This window comes from Carex rostrata, chromosome 4, assembly GCF_964058835.1.
Source record: "Carex rostrata chromosome 4, lpCarRost1.2, whole genome shotgun sequence".
Lineage (NCBI taxonomy): Eukaryota > Viridiplantae > Streptophyta > Magnoliopsida > Poales > Cyperaceae > Carex > Carex rostrata.
This window is the reverse complement of record NC_135921.1, coordinates 4207563-4227231: the sequence shown is the minus strand read 5'-3', so window position 1 is coordinate 4227231 and position 19669 is coordinate 4207563. Positions and strand designations below refer to the sequence as shown.

General features: G+C 33.3%; 3 protein-coding genes across 3 annotated transcripts; 2 read left to right on the top strand and 1 right to left on the bottom strand.

Annotated features, from left to right (window-relative positions):
• On the top strand, positions 1–901 carry LOC144552767 (ethylene-responsive transcription factor ERF109-like). The gene has a single exon (XM_078300757.1). It carries the CDS (start codon positions 115–117, stop codon positions 796–798), a length of 684 nt encoding a protein of 227 aa, XP_078156883.1. The 5' UTR covers positions 1–114; the 3' UTR covers positions 799–901.
• Positions 902–2954: 2053 nt separating this feature from the next.
• Positions 2955–4061, top strand: LOC144552766 (ethylene-responsive transcription factor ERF109-like). Its single transcript, XM_078300756.1, has one exon. The coding sequence runs from the start codon at positions 3036–3038 to the stop codon at positions 3723–3725; it is 690 nt and encodes a 229-aa protein (XP_078156882.1). The 5' UTR covers positions 2955–3035; the 3' UTR covers positions 3726–4061.
• A 3090-nt stretch (positions 4062–7151) lies between these two features.
• LOC144553533 (uncharacterized) lies at positions 7152–9471 on the bottom strand. Its single transcript, XM_078301738.1, has 3 exons — positions 9322–9471; positions 7896–9198; positions 7152–7774 (listed from the first exon to the last, which is right to left on the bottom strand). Exons 1-2 carry the CDS (start codon positions 9322–9324, stop codon positions 7909–7911), a joined length of 1293 nt encoding a protein of 430 aa, XP_078157864.1. The 5' UTR covers positions 9325–9471; the 3' UTR covers positions 7152–7774; positions 7896–7908.
• Between the last annotated feature and the right edge of the window lie 10198 nt (positions 9472–19669).

The window sequence follows — 19669 nt, the reverse complement described above, 5'->3', positions numbered from 1 at the left end:
TACTTTCTCTTCCTTTGACAAACAAATCAAAATTCAACCGCACACAACTCACACTGAGCTCAAACTTGTCAGCTCTCAGAAACCAAACTAAGGAGAAGCAAAAGAGAATCCGCCATGATCGCTGACCCGAACTCGAACCGAACTCCAGCTATGGTACCTCGCCGGCTATCTCATCAGAAAGAGAACTCGATCATCATCTCGACTCTAATCCATGTAGTCTCCAATTACACCACACCACCACCGGAACTGCCGCCATTTCTGGTTTGCCATCAGTGCCGAATTGACGGATGCCTCGGATGCGACTTCTTCACATCAAGTGAGGATGGAGATTTGTCGGCACCAATGGCAGCTGGAACTGGTACTCAGTCAATCAATCAGAAAGGAAAAAAGATAAAGAAAATAAAGAAGAATAAGTACAGAGGAGTTAGGCAGCGGCCGTGGGGGAAATGGGCCGCTGAAATCCGGGACCCGCATCGCGCTGTGAGAAAATGGCTGGGAACATTTGAGACTGCTGAGGAAGCTGCTAGAGCGTACGACACGGCAGCAATTGAGTTCCGAGGGGCCCGCGCCAAGCTGAATTTTCCATTCCCAGAAGAAAAACCTTCGCAGGATATCGGATTGATGAATGTGAATCACGGCATAGAGTCGGGTTTGTATCTGACAGTGGGACCGCAACAACAGGAGTTGCAGCAGAAATGGGTTGGTACAGGGGATCAAGAAATGCAACAAGAGACAGCAGAGATGTGGGATGGATTGCAAGATTTGTTAGCTCTTGATGGAGAAGAGTTCAACTGGTAGAGAGGGCAAAATGGGAAATTACATGAAGAGGAAGAAAGATATTTTTTGTAGCTAGGATTGACAAATTAATTAGCTGAAAGCTATTTATTCTTTGATTAATTTATTACTTGATTTTTTTTTACTTAGATAGAGTATATTACAAGGGGTTTTGTTTTTGTGTGACCCCGGATTCAATTGTCAGAATTTTTTGGTTTTTGTTAACTTTTTGTTCTTTTTAGTTGAGACTTGTTATGTTAAATATGTAACATATTACACATGTTTTTTATGGGTAATCCTGTGTTTATTAATTAAATAAAGATTCATTCTCAGGATTTTTTAATGCTTAATTCTTGACAAAAAAACGTTGGGAATTGGGAGGTTTAAAAAAAATAACACATGAAAGATTCTTTCAATAAAAAAAAGCAAAAAGGTACGGAGAGAATATCTGCTAAGTTCCTTCGCTGATGTGGCCAGTGGACCGCTTGTTGGATTTACTCTCTTTGTTTTCCTTCTAGAATGATCTAGAATACTTCAAATATAAAAAATAATGTATAATCCATGTTTTAGTCTGTCAAAAAAAAATGTATTTTTTTTTATTTCACCTGAACTGTCTGGAATGACCCATTTCTTTCTATTTCTATTGACAGATATATTCCATTAAAATACTTGAGCACTTTTTCTATTTCTATATATAAAAGAAAAAAAATTAATCCAGAACTCATTCAAATTATGACCATAATTTCTAATTTAAAGTATCAAATTATTTTGTATTCATCAAAAATGGTAAATCAATAACAGGAGAATTCGCCTCCACTTTTTGTGCCTCTATTGTGCCTCAATTTTTTAAATGTTGATAGCTTAAAATTTAAAACTCAAATATTAAAATAAAATCATTAGATTTAATCTATATCATTTTATCTATGCAGATATAAAAGATTAAGACATTGCGACTTTGTTTTAATCGATATTAAAAATTTGCAAAAGAATACTTTGATTTGGATAAAATCTAAGCGTTGATTATTCAACTTATTGATTCATATAGAAAACAAAAATGAAAAATAATAAATTATTTTGTGCATGTAAATAAAATAATATAGATCACATTTAAATTTTATTTTGAAATATAAGTTTCAAAACTTTTAATATTAAAAAATTTAAAAAAAATATATAGTGAACCCACCAAAAATAAAAATAAAAACATTAAACCCTCCTCAATTTATAAATGACGAAGATAATTTTAATGGGGATATTGTAGAGCAGCGACACTTGACAAACAAACAAAAGCACATATAATAACACCTGACCTGAGACTACGCGGCGCAGCAGAAATGAGGCACAGATTGATTTCCACAAAAATAAAAAGTCTGAGATTGGGTCAAAAGTAACGAGTAATATAGATATTATATGAAGCTCAGACGGTCAACATCGATCTCTAGCTGTTTTTTTCAGGGTAAGCACAGGCAGACTGACGGAGCAATAATTCATTTTTTTTTTATAATTAAGCATGAATTTTTATAATTAGTTTAAATATTAAGTTACATTTTTTTTTTTAAATCGAAGAATATTTTGGGACATATATTTATAACATTTCATATCCAATGTCGCCGGCTTCAAAACCTATCCGACAGATTTTAAATAACGAGTTTAAATTGTTTAAACCAATTTATTTCACAAATAATGTGTTTATTTACAAAATTTAAATTTATAAATTCAAAATTTATATATATATTGTTAAATAATTATTTTTTTATTAACTTATTATTTTGTAAAAACATATCATTTTCTATGAGAATTTTTTTTTGTTCTTTCATAAAATATCCGTTGCAATGCACAAACAAAATACTTGTAATTTTCTTAGACAAATATAAAATTCCTAAATATATATTCACTAAATTGTACTTAATACTTTCATTTATTTTCGATATTAATAAATACAAAATTTTCACTTAATATCCGTCAAATTCTTAACCAACTTAATTAAGGTTACATATTTCCAGCACTTTTAATCTGTACCATAAATATAAAATATCCCATGAGGTCGGTCCAATGGACCCATAACACTAACTAAGAAAACTAACGACCGACGTTAACTCCGTGTCTTTTCACTTGCGCCTCCCATATATATACGCGCACTTACTTTCTCTTCCTTTGACAAACACATCAAGATTCAACTCCACACAGGTACACAACACACACACTGAACTCAAACTTGTCAGCTCTCAGAAACCAAACTAAGGAGAAGCTAAAGAGAACCCGCCATGATCGCTGACCCAAACTCGAAAAGAACTCCAGTTGTGGTACCTCGCCGGCTTTCTCAGGAGAAAGAGAACTCGATCATCATCTCTGCTCTACTCCATGTAGTCTCCAATTACACCACACCTCCACCGGAATTGCCGTCGTTTCCGGTTTGCCATCAGTGTGGAATTGACGGATGCCTCGGTTGCGAATTTTTCACATCAAATGAGGATGGAGATGTATCGGCAACACCGGCAGCTGGAACTAGTACTGATTCAATCAATCAGAAAGGAAAAAAGATAAAGAAGATAAAGAAGAATAAGTACAGAGGAGTTAGGCAGCGGCCGTGGGGGAAATGGGCCGCTGAGATCCGGGACCCGCATCGCGCTGTGAGAAAATGGCTGGGAACATTTCAGACTGCTGAGGAAGCTGCTAGAGCATACGACACGGCAGCAATTGAGTTCCGAGGGGCCCGAGCCAAGCTGAATTTTCCATTCCCAGAAGAGAAACCTTCGCAGGATACCGGATTGCAGAATGTGAATCACGGCATAGAGTTAGAGTCGGGTTCGTATCTGACAGCGGGACCGCAACAGCAGGAGCAGCAACAGAAATGGGTTGGTACAGGGGATCAAGAAATGCAACAGGAGACAACAGAGATGTGGGATGGATTGCAAGATTTGTTAGAACTTGATGGAGAAGAGTTCAACTGGTAAAGAGGGCAAAATTGGAAATTAAATGAAGAAGAAAAAGTAAGAAAGATATTTTTTGTAGTTAGGATTGAGAAAGCTATTTTTTATTCTTTGATTATTCATTTATTTTTTGTACATATACAGATTATATTACAAGGGGATTTGTTTTTGTGTAACCCCGGATTCAATTAATTAATTGGTGAATATTTTTTTGTTCTTTTACATGAAAGAAGATTTTTGGATGTGCTCATGAGCAAGCAGCTTGTAAAGGATTAGTTAAGGTTTTTATTTATTTATATATGTAACATATTGCACATGTTTTTGGGTAGTCCTATGTTTATTAGTTACTTAACGAAGATTCATTCTGTCGATTAGAAGAAAAAAAATATGAATGAAAGTTTCTTTTAGGGTGCATTTGGATGACATAGGAATAGTGTTAATTTAAAAATAACTGCTATTCCTGACGAGATATTCTCAACACAGCACATTTGAATGAAAAAAAAAAATATTATTTTCAACAAAGGAATAACTTGAATTAGTTGCTATTCTGTTATTTCTATGAAATATTGAATTAATAACTACTTCGAACTCAAAAATAACTGTTATTCCGAGTTATTCCTGAATTCATCAGAACGCATCCTTAACAAAGAAGTAAAAAGGTACCGAGGGAATATCTGGCAAGATTCCTTGGCTGATGTGGACAGGGGACCGCTTGTAGAATTTACTTTCTCTTTGTTTTCTTCTAGAATTTTCTAGAATAATACAAGATACAAAGGACAATACGTTGAAGAGTTCTAGGTGGAATATTCTAGAGCAGCAACACCTGACAAACAAAAACTCATACAGCACCTGGAAGGCTGGAAGGTGAAAAGAGCTTACGCGGCGGCGATGGAATATTCAAGAAGAGTAAATAGCTGGAGAAGACTGGCGATTTTTTTTTTTAAACCATAATTAATTTTTTTTTTTTATGAAACTAAGATGATTATCTTTTTTTTTTTCAAAAATCATAAGAGTTGATATACTATTTCGGTCCAAAAATTTTTTGGGAGCCGAAATGACAATTCGGTTTGAATTATTTTCATAATTTTTCAATGTAATTTTGCGAAAACAGCTGAGACTAAAATAGCAATTTAGTCAAAAAAGAAAAGAAAAAGAGAACCGAAATGATATCTTGGTTCTTATAATTTTTATAAAAAAAATAAAACAATCAAGTTAGTTTGATAAAATCTATTTTTTTTATTGCTGGTTTCTAAAAAAAAATTTCAGACAGGCGGACCAAACATACACAACAGCTTGCGTCACAACTTTGGAATTATACATAATATTAAATAAGTATATTTTTAATTATAATGAAGTTTGGTTATCGGATATAAACTTGAAACAATAATTTATAAAGTTATTTATAATTTTTATTTTTTAATTATTTGAGTTGATGTTAAATAATTTATAATTTTAAAAAATTTATACGTAAATACATAACTTGTGAAATAAATCAGTTTTAATAATTTAAAATTCGTTATTTAAAACTTGATACGTTTTTTTAGACGATAGTGTATCACGTAGTTATACTATTGATAGCACACAAATAAAATTCTTTATTTGAAAAAAATATATAACAATAGAAGAATCTTTTGAAAAAAAAAATTCGTATAATCAAGCGCAAGGTTTTAATCTTGTGAATCTTAATATATTTTAATAGTTTTTATGATAAAAGTATATAAATGAAAGCCTATTTGTAAGAAAAAAAATTGATTGTGATATTTTTTTCTCCCCGAACTCCATGTAACTCCACCTGTGATACATAGAGAAAATCATTCGTGTTATTATAAATTATTGATTACTCGTAAGTCAGTTCTTAACCATTTAACTTAATAAAGTACATATTTTCAACATTTATATATATACCACAAGGTAGATCATGAATGTTATCTTTACAATAATTTTTGGCTCAAGTATTTCTCGTGTCACCGCACAAATTGAGTCAGAGTACAGAGTACAATTTTTTGGCTCACCCAATATTCTAAGAAACAATTAGAAAGATACATTTCTTCTCCATATAACAGAGGGAGGCTGACAAGTTTTAGATTAAATTAGATCAGCACGTACCAAGTTCAAATTGACAGAATTTAATGCAATCATACATGGTAATTACTTGATCTCATGAGTTTCATTATTTCTTCTCTTTTTCATTATTTCTTAATTTCAGATTGATTGTGATTTGTGGGGCTGCTCTGACAGTTCGAGTCTTAGAGACAGGAGGCGGTAAAGTCCCGAAATAGATTGAAATTGAATCCCAACCACATGCGATATTTTTCATGAGGTTTATCAGGTGCTAGAGATTTGATTAAAGGTGGCTTCCAACCTCATGCTGTCTGATATGCCACAAAACTTTGGTACCAGTGAGCATGTAAACTTTCTCAGGTGCAGAACTGCTTTGAATTTCCAAACTCCTCTTTTATGTTATTCGTTGTATATGCTTCATCAATTGCAGCAGCATCTATTCCAACCAAACTAAATGGCAGCTACTGTTACTATTATTGTCACTGGTACGTACCAGTATGTACTCTCGGATGACGACTTCTTGGGGAGTACTATTATAAAATATTTTCTTATAATTAAGAAAAAAGTTTCACTGAACAAAAAAAGAAATACTGTCGACTGCAATTTGCACAGGTATATCTGTCCCACACTCCCACTGCAATTGGAAACTTGGAATAAAGTTTTTGGTACAATTGTTACTAAAAACATCAATCAATATTTTTTAGCTAGAATAAACTTTTTTTTTTTAGGGAAACAATGAAGACATTCAACTAAAAATAAAATACTAAATACTTCTATCTTACAAAATATCATCAGGTATCAACTCACAAGGGAGATGAACAATTTTCTTTCTGGGCAGGAGCAACTTCCTACCGGTACAGGCTGATAAAGGGTTGGATGTAGATTCTTTTGTACTGATACAACTCTTTGTGCTACTGAAATAAATTACCAAAGAAATAAATTCAAAGAAGAGCATATCACACATATGCAATTAAGAAAGACATAAATCAGTAGTATCATGGCTGCTACAAAAGAGTATAACTCAGCATATCCACAGGCATGAGGCAGACAAAAAAAATGGAAAGGATTCCCTGTATACTGGCACAAATGCGAAGAAAGCAGGATTGCACTACACATGCAAGAAAGACAAACATAAGATAGACAACAGATTTAGTTTTTGGAAAAAAGGTTGTTGCCCGTTTCATTAAGAAACTAAGAGTGAGTCTATGGTAATATGCATATCACGATTTGGCACCGTGCTACGGCTCTATATTCGAGTTTTCAAATCCTAACAGTCGATCCGAACCGTTCATCTTGTTTTCCATATTAATATGTGTTTGGAGACCAAATTTTACATTTTTTGAAATTTTTTTACTATTTTTTTAGATTTATTGAAAATCACTGTTTTTGGATGGTCCAGAATTTTCAGATCAAGTGATTTTCTAAATATCTAAAAAAATAGTAAAAAAATTTCAAAAAATGTAAAATTTGGTCTCCAAACACATATTAATATGGAGAACAAGATGAATGGTTTGGATCGACCGTTAGGATTTAAAAACTTGAATATAGAGCCGTAGCACGGTAACAACCCGTGATATGCATATTACCATAGACTCACTCAGAAACTAATGTTAAATTACATCAAGACTTCAACAAAGACTAATAACCTGTACTTCCAAAAAAAATTAACACTAGTGCTCATACATAGCACCAGACAATAGAGAATTCTAATATGATTTAACTCAGTCATCAAGCCTATACCTAGAAGTCTTCCCTACTAACTGACATCACGTAAAGTAATTCCCAAAGAAGTAACTCAAGTTGGATAACAAATATAATGGCTAAAATAGATAAGGGGGAATTTCATGTATCCCCTTCAAAAACCTCAAGTATACGCAATTCACAATCAAAAAGCATAACTGGCATATCCAAGTCGCCAGACCAACTAAAGCAAAGCCACAGTTTTCTCAGACACAGAAAATAAACCAGCATGCATGTAAGAAAGAGCAAAAGTCAGTTAGCAACCCCAGCCCCTGCAAAAGCAAATGAGTGAATTAGAAAAGAAGAGCACAGGGCTACAGACTAAACTGAAAAATCAAGACAAGAGCAAGAGATTTAGCAAGAGCGGAAGAAAATTAGTAAACATAAGAATACCAGTATGTGACGGCTACCCCTTGGAGATTGGAAGGCCGCAAAAGACAGAAATGTTTTCTCCGATGAATTGACTATTACCATCTGGCCAATAGCAGTAACCAGGTGGAGCTATGTTTGGGTCCAGGGATTTGCAGCAGATACCTCCCAGATGGTAAATATTTAGTGAATCACCACGGTAGCAATATATTGAGTTCGGCTTAACGCAAGGGAATACATCAGTAGAGACAGAGAAGCTTCCAAACACTTTGTTGATTAATATAGCACGCTTACCGATGTTGTTTAAGGGAACCAGGTGAGCCTTTACCTCACCATTGACACCTTCCTCAATGACAACCCTAAATACCTGAAAGAAAGAGAAGTTCATATCCCCGCGACCGCGCAATCGACTAAGAAATAGCAGTTCCCCATCAGACTCTACCAAGGATGCTACGCCCCATATGTGCCTCCGACTAAGAAATAGCAGTTCCCCATCAGACTCCACCACAGATACTATGCCCTGTAAGTGCCACGCCAAATCTTTCTGGGAAATCCCTAGGCACTCCACCCGCAAATCAACATGATCAGGATTTGCATCATCAACCTTAAATCGTTTCAGACAAGGTTCAAAGGGACTACCAGTTTTTGTAAAAGAAAAGACATAAGTGTAACTTTGAAAGTAAGCATGTGCTGCCCTGTGGCAATTCCAAAGAGGGTTGCGGTTGGCAATGGGTTCCCACTCTTTCAACCCGGGAACCGCATACGCCGCATAACGTCCGGCGAGAATCACAAGGATTGATGCAGTAGGGGAAGCAAAGCATATGGATAGTGGCAACTCAATCTCAGAGTGCAGCGTGGACAAGGCTGGGTAATCTGTCATGGCACCGGTGAACGGATTCAATAGCCGGGTTGGGGCGTCAGCGATACCAATCTTAGTTAAGAGAAGAAGGCCATCGACGCAAGCACGGATGCAGTGGCTGTGCAACTCAGGGATGTCGGCCTGGATGCGCTTGCCGCTTGCGACATTGAGGAAGAGGCATTGGCTTTGATAAAAAACAAACGGTTCAGCAAGTACAGATTGAGAATGGCACAAATTGGTGACTGGATCGATCAAAATCCAGTTGAAGGGACGGAAGCGCCTATCGGTGTTTACCGGATTCTTTGTGGCCTGCCTCCAGCGGTGACACACACCGCGCAGAGAGATGTATGGGAGCAAATCGTGGGCCAGGAAGATTTCGCCGATCTGCGCCACTATTCCCTCGGGAAGGTTGGCCCAGTCCCGCTCCTCTTCTGTCTGATTCCCCTTTTGGCACCATTTCTGGTCGGTCTTCGTAGCATACAAGGGTTTCCATTAAATTAAGAAAATAAATCAAATACTCTGACACAATCAAATAAATTAAGGGAACGAATGAAATTGAAAGAAATTAGAAGTAGCTTAGCTAGCTCAGACCATCGTAGGAAGGAGAAATCGCTCAGTCGCTCACACCGAATTCCTCGCCTCAGTTGAAATAGTATCTCTCAATTGTTAAGTAGGTATGATTTGGAAGATAATAGATAGCTTGTTTTAAATCCTAAACCTAAAACCCTAAACTTTAAATCCTCAATCCACGTTGAACAGCTCCAGAATGTCGTATCAATTACAAATTTATGCTACACAAATTTTCAATATAGTTTCTCAATTTTTCTTCAACTTATTTACGAATTGGATTTTGTCCAAAGGGATTTTGATATAATCTCATCCAAATCCGGGCCTTACTATTTGACTTGTTTTAAGATTTGCACCAACATATTTAAAACTTAACAACTTAAAATGGCTCTGTAAATCTAAACCATTCATTTAAATTTCAATACAGATCGAACGATTTACAACTGACTTTGGATGAGATTTTATCCAAAACCCTTTGAATAAAAACTCCACACACTTATTTATTATTTCATTATGGCTCTTTCCTTTCGCCAACTCCAATATATATATCTATATTTTTTCCATATAAATTATATTTTGATTTGAGTGACGTCCTCGTTGAAAACTTATTAGCGCTTTTGTATTCAGAATAATATTTAGAAGAGACATTTAGATATATATCCATCGTAAATATATGATTCAGATAATTTATATTTAAATTTAAAAATTAATTATTTTTTCCATCTAAATTTTATTATTTGATTAATATACTCATCTATTGATTTAATCACTTTTTTTGAATTAAAAGATCCTGATCTACCCAGCATCTTTTACATGCTATCATTGTTAATTAAACCAATGACCTTTCCGCAGAGGGACGAAACATGTATCGTTGCATTAAATCCACAGTTATTTGATTTAATCACTTAAAAATACTATTTAATAATAATAAAAAATTAAATTGACAATTGTGACCTAGTATTCCTCATCCCATGCATTTCAGCAAATGCATGATGCATTCCTCATCTTAGACTTTACAAATAATACACGAGTTCAGAATTCCTAAAGTAACCTAATTTTTTAGTTCAGATCCAAACCATTAAATTAAAGAGGTACGTGCGCTCTATTTCGGACCAGATTGATCTGGATTCGAATTAGACGGTTCGGATCTAAACTAAAAAATTGAATTACTTTACGAGATTTGGACCCTGTAAGGCACTAGCTCTCTTATTGTTTCAGAAGTGCAAAAGAGATTGACGCATGACACAAGCAAAAAACATCAAATGAATTGAAGTTATATTTTTAGTTTTGGGAGGAACTTGTTCATAGTTCATTGGTGAACTCAGCCTCAAAATCTATTGGATCGACTTTAAATGACGAATTTGAGCTGTTAAAACTTATCTACCTTGTGAATAATGTATCCTATATGTGAAAATTTTAAATTTTCAAATTAATTTAGTATAAAGTCAAGCAGTCAAAATTAGAAGACTTACAAATTAATTTTAATGCATTCATTTTTAGAATGTTTTTATTACCACTAGACTCTATATAAAATTAAATTTAAAACTATTTTTTTTGTATATAAACACATAATTTCATAAGGTAGATGGATTTAAATGGTTCAAATTTGTTATTTGAAACTAATTAAATATGTTTTATAATTGAGTTCAAAAAAACTTAACAAACTTAAGATAACCCTAGTCCTATTCTATTAAATTTCACTATTGTAGCATATTGCACATGTTTTTATGTAATCCCATGTTTCTTAATTATTTAACGAAGGTTCATTCTCTTTTAATTAATGCTTCTTGCCAAAACGTTGGGAAATGGTTGGGTTAAAAAAATATATATGCATGAAAGTGGGTATTTGGTTAAGTGCCTTGGCTGATGTGGACCACTTGTAGGATTTACTTTCCCGTTGTTTTCCATCTAGAATTTCCTTGAATAATACAAGATACAAAAGCAATTATGTTTGGAGTAGAGATTATAATACAAGTTTTTTTTTTTTTGGTTGTAAGTCCTGACGATTTCATTTAACATCAGAGCAAATTACAAATTTATTCCAGCATAAATATTTTTATTACACAAAGATAGTATCATATTCCACAGACCGGACCAGGACAGTTACTACTTCAACCGAGGATGCACTGAATCAAACCAGACAGTGAACTGAATCAGGACAGTCACCACTCAGCCGAAGAGGCATTGAATCAAGCCAGACCAGAAGCTGAGTCGACTGGACCAGGACAGTCACATCACAGGAAACCAAAACAGTGAAAAGAGGCAAAAGGAGAGGACAGGAGGAAGAATAAAACGTACCTTATTCATATATAGTAATATTAGATACTACGGTGGACGGAGCGAATTTACAACCCCCTCAGTCGAACCTGGAGAGTCGAAGCGGATCGAAAAGCAATGACCAGATTTGTTAAATGAAAACACTTGCTTGGTTGGAGTAAGGCGAGATGGACTGACGAGCGGTGGCTAGATCTGTTGGACGGAAGCATCTGCTCAAAACGTGAGACGGAGTATTGAATAGCGACGGAGTCATCTGCTCGAATGGAGTGAGTCGAAATGAACCGGGCGGACGAGGGGAGAGGCAGAGGTGGTGGGGCGAGGCGGAGAAGCAGAGCGGACGGACGACTCTCAAAACGTCAGCTTTAAAATCTCTAATTATCTTGTGGAGAAATGATGGAGCGGAGTCTCCAAGGTGAAGCGAAGCCGATTGTCACAAGTTTTGAACGCTTGTATTCTATGAGTCTTGTCAGCGTATAATACAAGTTTTAGTATGTCAAGAAAAAAGATGTATTTTTTCTTTACTTGGATTGTTTTGAATGACCCACTTCTTTCTATTTGAACTGAAATAACCGATTCAAACCGTTCATATTATTCTTCAGATTAATACGTATTTGGAGACCAAATTTTATATTTTTTTTTGAATTTTTTTTACTATTTTTTAGATTTATTGAAAATCACTGTTTTTTTATGGTCTAGATTTGTCTGAAAAACAACGATTTTCAATAAATCTAAAAAAAATAGTAAAAAGTTTCAAAAAAATGTAAAATTTGGTCTCCAAACATATATTAATATGGAGAACAAGATGACCAGTTTGGATCGATTATTTAAACTTTAAATCCGGTAATTTATAGTCCAATGTACAAAAATGCATGTACATTGCATATAGTTACTATATATATAGAGAGAGAGAGGAGGTAGGCTACCATGCTTTGCAAATTAAAGTAGGTGTTTTAAAAATCAGTGTTTTTCTAAATTTTTATTATTTTTTATTTAATGAAGAACACTGATTTTCTAAAATTCTAAAAAAAAAGAGTTAAAAATCTTCAAAAAAAAAATGTAAAATTTGGTCTCCAAGCACATTTCAATATGAAGAACATGTTGAGAAGTTCAGATTGACTATTTAAACTTTGAAACTATATATATGAGCGAGAATTAAAAACACTCACTTTAATTTACAAAGTAGATAGCCTACCTCTATATATATAAATAAAGATTAATACAGAACAAAAAAAAAGGGCAGAGCCAAAATGAAAGAAAGAGCGAATAAGAGAATGAGAAAATAAGGACGACACCGATCAAATTCTATCATTAAAAATAAATAAAAAATTGGAAAGGATATGTTAGTCTTTTATTATTTTAACTAGAGATTTAACTATAGTTAATGCTAAAGTTATTGCATTTACTGGATAAAAAAGAAAGAATTTGAAGAGTTAAGAGGTATATTAGATAAATTTAAGTGTTGAGGGGTATATAAAAAATTAGAGAAGTCTGTAAGGGTATATCTCCATTCTTATATTATGCACGTAGTTGTTCTGATTCGGATCAACGACTGAGATTGAAATATGAAATTTCGAATTAAATATCAGCCCTCCAATCACATAATATGTCTTCTTTTGATTAAATACATTTATTTTATGTGTAGAAGTTTAAATTTAGTTAAAATGTACTCATCACACAGACTGCTACATGATTTGTCACAATTAAAATTGAATGAATTCATAGCGATATGTTTCCTTATTTCTCTTTACAACTATCTTCAATTCCTGCAAGTAAATTATTTCCTTATTTCTCTGTTTCCTCCATTTCATTTCTCATCTTCATCTATAGTTTCGACAATAAAAATGGAAACAATCATATATTTCCAAAAAAATTTTAGAGCTATTGTATCTTTGTGAATAGATGAATAGCATATCTTGTGCTGATGAAAACAATAATACATTTCCAATCTGGAGAGAAAATGAAAAATATTTAGAACTTTTGTGTAGAGAAATTTTCATTGTTAAAATAATTTCCATCAATAATATATATGTAGAGAAAATCCTTATTTGAATTATTTAATCATATCTTTCTCATTTTTGTTTCTTTACATGTCATTTCTCCTCTAAATCATTTAATGACATGTTTTATTTGAGGCGAGAAAATTAGATATTAAATCGCAATGATACTTCAAGATTTTTTTTTATGTTATATTTAATATTTTTTTTCATTTGTTTTTTTTCTTTTATTGTTATTTATTATTTGGGTTTTTTTTTTAATTTGTGTCTTTTATTTTCATTTAAATATATTTTTTTTTAATTTTGTGTGAATTTAAAAAAAAAATATTTCTTTGTATTCTATTCAACCTTGTAATATATTTCCGTTGCAACGCACGGGTACGATACTAGTAAAAAATTAATTTAATAAGAAGGTCAGACGGTCAACATCTTTCGCTGTTAATTTCTTTTGAGGATAAGGACAGAGCTGGAGCACACTGGGGCCGAAATTTTTAAAAATACCATTTTTTAAAAATTATTAAACCAAAACACCAATTTCGGCTGGAAATTATATTTTTCGCATGGCCGCTTCCCGGGAAAGCGGGCACTTGGAACCGGGCCGCTTCGGGGGGAAGCAGACACTTATTTGGGCCGCTTTGGGGGCTAGCGGCCACATTGATTTTGCTTTTTTTTTTTTTTTTTTTTTGGAAAACAGAATTTTTTTTTGTATTAAAATATTAGAAATGTTGAATATATTTCTTTGAAAATAGATGAAATACAATATAATTTGATTTATTAGAAAGACTACAACAAATAACCCGGATCAATATTTTTCAGGCCGGATTTTTCGCTGCTGTAAGAAAAATTAATATATTTATTTATGTGTTATTGGAAAATAATAAAAATACTTAGATTCTGAGTTATTGATCCCGGTTCAAAAGTCACTTCTAGGTAATCCAGAAAATATTGTGATCCTTCTAGTACATTTAATTTATAAAAAGTTGTATCTATTTTTGAAAAAAATCAAAATCTTTAATTTATTTAATTATTGTTTTTCAAAAAGAATTATCAAAATAGATACAACTTTTTATAAATTAAATGTACTAGAAAGGTCACAATATTTTCTGGATTACCTAGAAGTGACTTTTGAACCGGGATCAATAACTCAGAATCTAATTATTTTTATTTTTTTCCAATAACACATAAAGAAATATATTAATTTTTCTTACAGTCGCGAAAAATCCGATCTGAAAAATATTGATCCGGGTTATTTGTTGCAGTCTTTCTAATAAATCAAATTATATTGTATTTCATCTATTTTCAAAGAAATATATTCAACATTTCTAATATTTTAATACAAAAAAAATTTCTTTTTTCCAAAAAAGAAAAAAAAAAGAAGGCAAAATCAATGTGGCCGCTGGGCCCAGAAGCGGCCCAAATAAGTGCCCACTTCCCCTCGCAGCGGCCCGGTTCTAGCTGGCCGCTTCCCCTGGCAGCGGCCATGAGAAATTTAATAATTTCAGTCCAATTTGGTGTTTTGGTTTATTAATTTTAATAAAACGGTATTTTTAAAAATTTCGGACACTAGGGGAGCCAATACACGTGGGAGTTTGCGTCAAAAGACTCAAAACTTTAACACTAAGCATGATTTTTATGCTTAATTTACATATTAAGCTATATTTTTATATGCTTTCTAAATAAAATATAGATGGATATTTTGGAGAAAAATTTAGAATGAAGGATAAATTTATAATATTTCAATTTAAGTGTCAGCTCGCTTAAAAATGTATCGGTTAGACTTTAACGATGAAATCAAACTATGATCTAATTCACAAAAGTAATACGTTTATATTCAAAATTTATAAATTTATTTATCAAAAATAATAGTTTACAAGTTCATTTTGATACATTTATTTTTCATTATTCTCTGACTGCTTGACTTAATAATAAATGCCATCGAAAATTATATATATGTAAATATATCGCTTGTGAAATAAATTGATTGAAACAGTTTGAATTTATTCATTTAAAGCATATTATATATGTTTTGAAAGTTGGTAGTACTTGTGCTGAAATATCATCTATGACATAAAGCATATTATATATGTTTTGAAAATTGATATAGTACTTGTGCTGAAATATCATCTATAGTCAGACTCCCAAAAAATTATGCAAATAAAACTATATCTGTGAAAAAAAAAAGTAGTGTGGCATTTTGCTCCCCTTACTCCATGTGTGGCTCCACCTATAACACAGAAAAAATTATTAATTAGTGCATTACTATAAATTGTTGATTACTCACTAGTTTATTATTCTCTTACACTGTAATTTTCTTAGACCCATAAAATTTCTAATTAAATAAACTGCACTCACTAAATAATATTTAATACTTTCATTAATTTACTCTATTGTAAATACAATTTTTTCGCTTCCCAAACTATTTTAGAAAACACAAATTACCAAAAAAAATTCTACACCTCTTCTGTGTTAGCGGTGGTAGTGCATAACTCATCCAATATATTAATAAAATAATAGAGATATTTATCGTTTCCGTATAACGTTAGGTGGTGAAAATTAAAAAAAAAAATGTATATTTTAGTACTTGAAAAACTCTTATCATACATAAATGTCTTACATAACTCAAATACTTATTCATCCTTGTGGACTGCATTGACCAAACTTAATAACATAGGGAATATTTGTGTATCATATGAACTAGAGGTCTAACTCTCAAGTTAGATTTTGAACAGACTTGTGGTATCATAATTGTACTTTTGCTACTAGATATTATCAGTTGTTTGTTAAATGTGTCAACAAAAACATCTTATTAGCAGATGTAGTAAATTATCAAAGGCAAAGGGTGAAATTTAGAGTGACACTGATAGAAGTAGATTACATGGAATGGACAAAAATTCTACACATCATCGGCACTACTTTTACAATATCATATGATAAAATTGAATGGAGGCGTGAAGTCTCAGGGAAGTTTTCAACTCAAGCCATTTATAAAATTCTAAACTTTATAGGAATACAACCAAAAAGTGTCGTGCTCTGGTGGAATTTATTAGTACCACCAAAAATAAATGCGTTCATGTGACTTGTTTCACATAAAACAATTCTTACTAAAGACAATCTTGCATCTAAAGGTTGGAATAGTAATCAAATTTGCCAATTATGTCTAGATTTTTAAACAATTGATCATCTCTTTCTCCAATGTACATTTGCACAGCAGGCTTGGTTCTGGTTAGGGAAGAGTCAACAGGTGATGCAAGATTGGACTACTTGGGAAGATATAGTCACTTATGCACACACTCTCTCACACACTGAAAATTCTGATTTTTTTTTATTATACTTAGTGTTGTGTTGTTTGTTGGAGTATATGAAGACATAGAAATGAAATGTGCTTTACTAATTGTACCATTAAAACAGCTAGATCAATGATTTTACTAATCAAATCTTTGTCTCTATTGGGTAAGAAATATAAGGAAGAAAATAAAAAATGCAGTTGACAGATGGCTCCCTATTATAGAAAATGCTATTCCATTGGACCACTTCATGCCACTAGAGATGGTAGTGTACCAGTTGCCTGAAGAGCCTGGAGTGTCAGCTCGGAGCTGACATACCTTAGTTCCACATGAAGAAAACACATCAACAACATTTTTGCTATTTAGAACTAGTTAGCTTCAACCATTTATTAACTGGCTGTTACCAACATTTGGATTCTGTATGTCTTTATGCTATGTTTTGGTTGGTTAATAGTACTGATAGACTGCAATCACAGAGTCCAGTCTCTGCTGAACAAAATTGAATGATGTAATTTCAATATTTGAGTAATATGAAATGGACATTAGCCTTTTAAAAAAAATATATATATATCAAGCAATGTTAAAGAATTTTTACAATTTGCAAAAGAATTTAGGAACTTTTATTTAACAACATTCAGTTTCTACAAGTTTCATAGTATTTATAGTCCCTCGCTAATTAGACAATTAATTGCTAATTGGTTACAATGAACAATAGAACTATTTAATAAAGAAATAACGAAGAAAAAATAATCTTCAGCTTGGTTAGTTGTCGTCTAAATTCCATCTTCTCTGTTTCCTCCCCTTCTAATTAATTCTATTATACTCGGTCTTTTCTCCTATCCAGTACTGGAGATCACCACTCTGGGTCCCACTGACCGTTGTCACTCTAACGATTTCAGTTGAGGATGTGAGGATGATTCTCTCTCTTACAAGTGGTCCCCATCTTCCCAATGAATTCGTATCCTCTGCATTAACTCAAAAGAGAATCTTTTGAGTTAATACATCTGAACCATCTGATCAACTTTAAGATTCGTGTGATTTAAATCTGCACTAATATTAAAGACTCCTATGTTTTAGGTGGGGACTGGATGGGCTCCGTTTACAATCGGACGACCGATATCTATTAACTCAAAAATGCTCTTTTGACTTTTGAGTTAAATGAAGACGATGCGGACTCCTTCCCAATGGACCCAATCCGTTTTATTTCTATTATTTTCTTCTAGAAGTTCTTTGCCGAATGCGTCTCGCTCGCTGGTCTCCATTTAAAAAAAAAACAAAAATGAATTTGACAACGACCGCAGGACGAATCTTATTCTCTTAGGTAACATAATATTCCTGTTTAGATCCAAACCGTTCGATCAGAATTTGAACCAGCTAAACAGAAATGCAACTATGCAAGGCCCCTCCAATATTCTGTGGACCTCATCGGACGGTCCACAGCTAAACAGAAATATTCTGTTACCTTAGTTGATATAAATTCCTACAATACCCCAGCTAATTTCATTCTCTCGGCCCCCCCAATATGAATTCATATCACCTTAAGGTCCTTAAAAGAAAAATAATAATATTTCTGTTAGATCTAGACCGTCAAATCAGACTCAGTTGAGAGTGTGGAATGAAAAGAACAATGACAGAGATGCTTTAGATGTTTTGGTTTCTTAATTTGGGTTTTGTGTACATGCACCAGCGACTGTTACGTGAACATGGTTGATCGAAGATTAGATGGCATGTTTGAGACCGAACAACAAGAGAGATTAGTGAGAGTTGCATTGTGTTGTTTGCACCTTGTTCCTAGTTTTAGGCCGAGCATGGACAATGTCGTGAATCAGCTAGCTGGTGAATTTCTGTGTGAACCGCAGCTAGAAGCGTTAAGGTACTTGATATGTGATTCAATTGTACAAGAAAGTAACGTGCAAGATGAATTTGACGCTTGCGCTCCATGTCTCGGACCTCTCTCTGCTGAACAACTCTCCGAGCCGGGTAGTAGAAGTTAAATAAGAACACAATTAAATATTTATTTTTCTTTGCTTTAGAGTGACACAGGGGATTGGAAATATATATAATCCAGTGGTACACCTGTAAAACTGAGGAATCTTTGCATTTTTAATTTTTTACAGTTCATGTGACATTTATCAGTAATTAGCAATTATAAGAGTATTATTCCAGTTGTTGTTTTCTTTTCTAAAACATTGTAGTGTCAATTGTGGGAACTGAGCACTGGTTGTTTACCAAAATTCACACTGGCACAAAATATCTATTGTATAATTTTATACAAAATTATATGTCAGTTGCCGTGCAACAGGAACTATTTGATATAATTTTTTTCTTTTGAATTTGACTGGGGGTACTGGTTTAACAACATATCAAAGGGGCACAGAGGCTGTCCAGAGGTGGGTCATTTTATGAAACGGGTTGCTGGTAAAAAACAATTATAATAAAAGGAAGGGCTGATAACTAAAGATCGCATGTCACTATTTCAACAAATATTCTTTCTTGACCATATTAGTTACAACGGCCCAATAAAGCTAATTATAGGCCCAGCAGCCTTCCAGTTGTAATAAATGTCATCTAATGATAAATGGTGAATTAAATTCAATCCGTTTTAAGTTTTGACAACTTCTGCTACCTCAGAGGCTCAGATGGCATGAATTCCTCTAGCCGTATGCAACTATGACTTGATTATGTGCTATTTTTTGGGTTGCTCTAGCAGCACTAAAATTGTATTTAAATGATATTTGTATGATTCTTTTTTAAGAAGAGAGCCAATTACTTAGATTTTTCATGCCTCATCTTTCCTCACATTCTTTATTTATGTTT

Bases quoted from the DNA above. Each gene is read 5' to 3' on its own strand.
- LOC144552766 (XM_078300756.1), top strand. From the start codon at position 3,036: ATGATCGCTGACCCAAACTCGAAAAGAACTCCAGTTGTGGTACCTCGC.
- LOC144552767 (XM_078300757.1), top strand. From the start codon at position 115: ATGATCGCTGACCCGAACTCGAACCGAACTCCAGCTATGGTACCTCGC.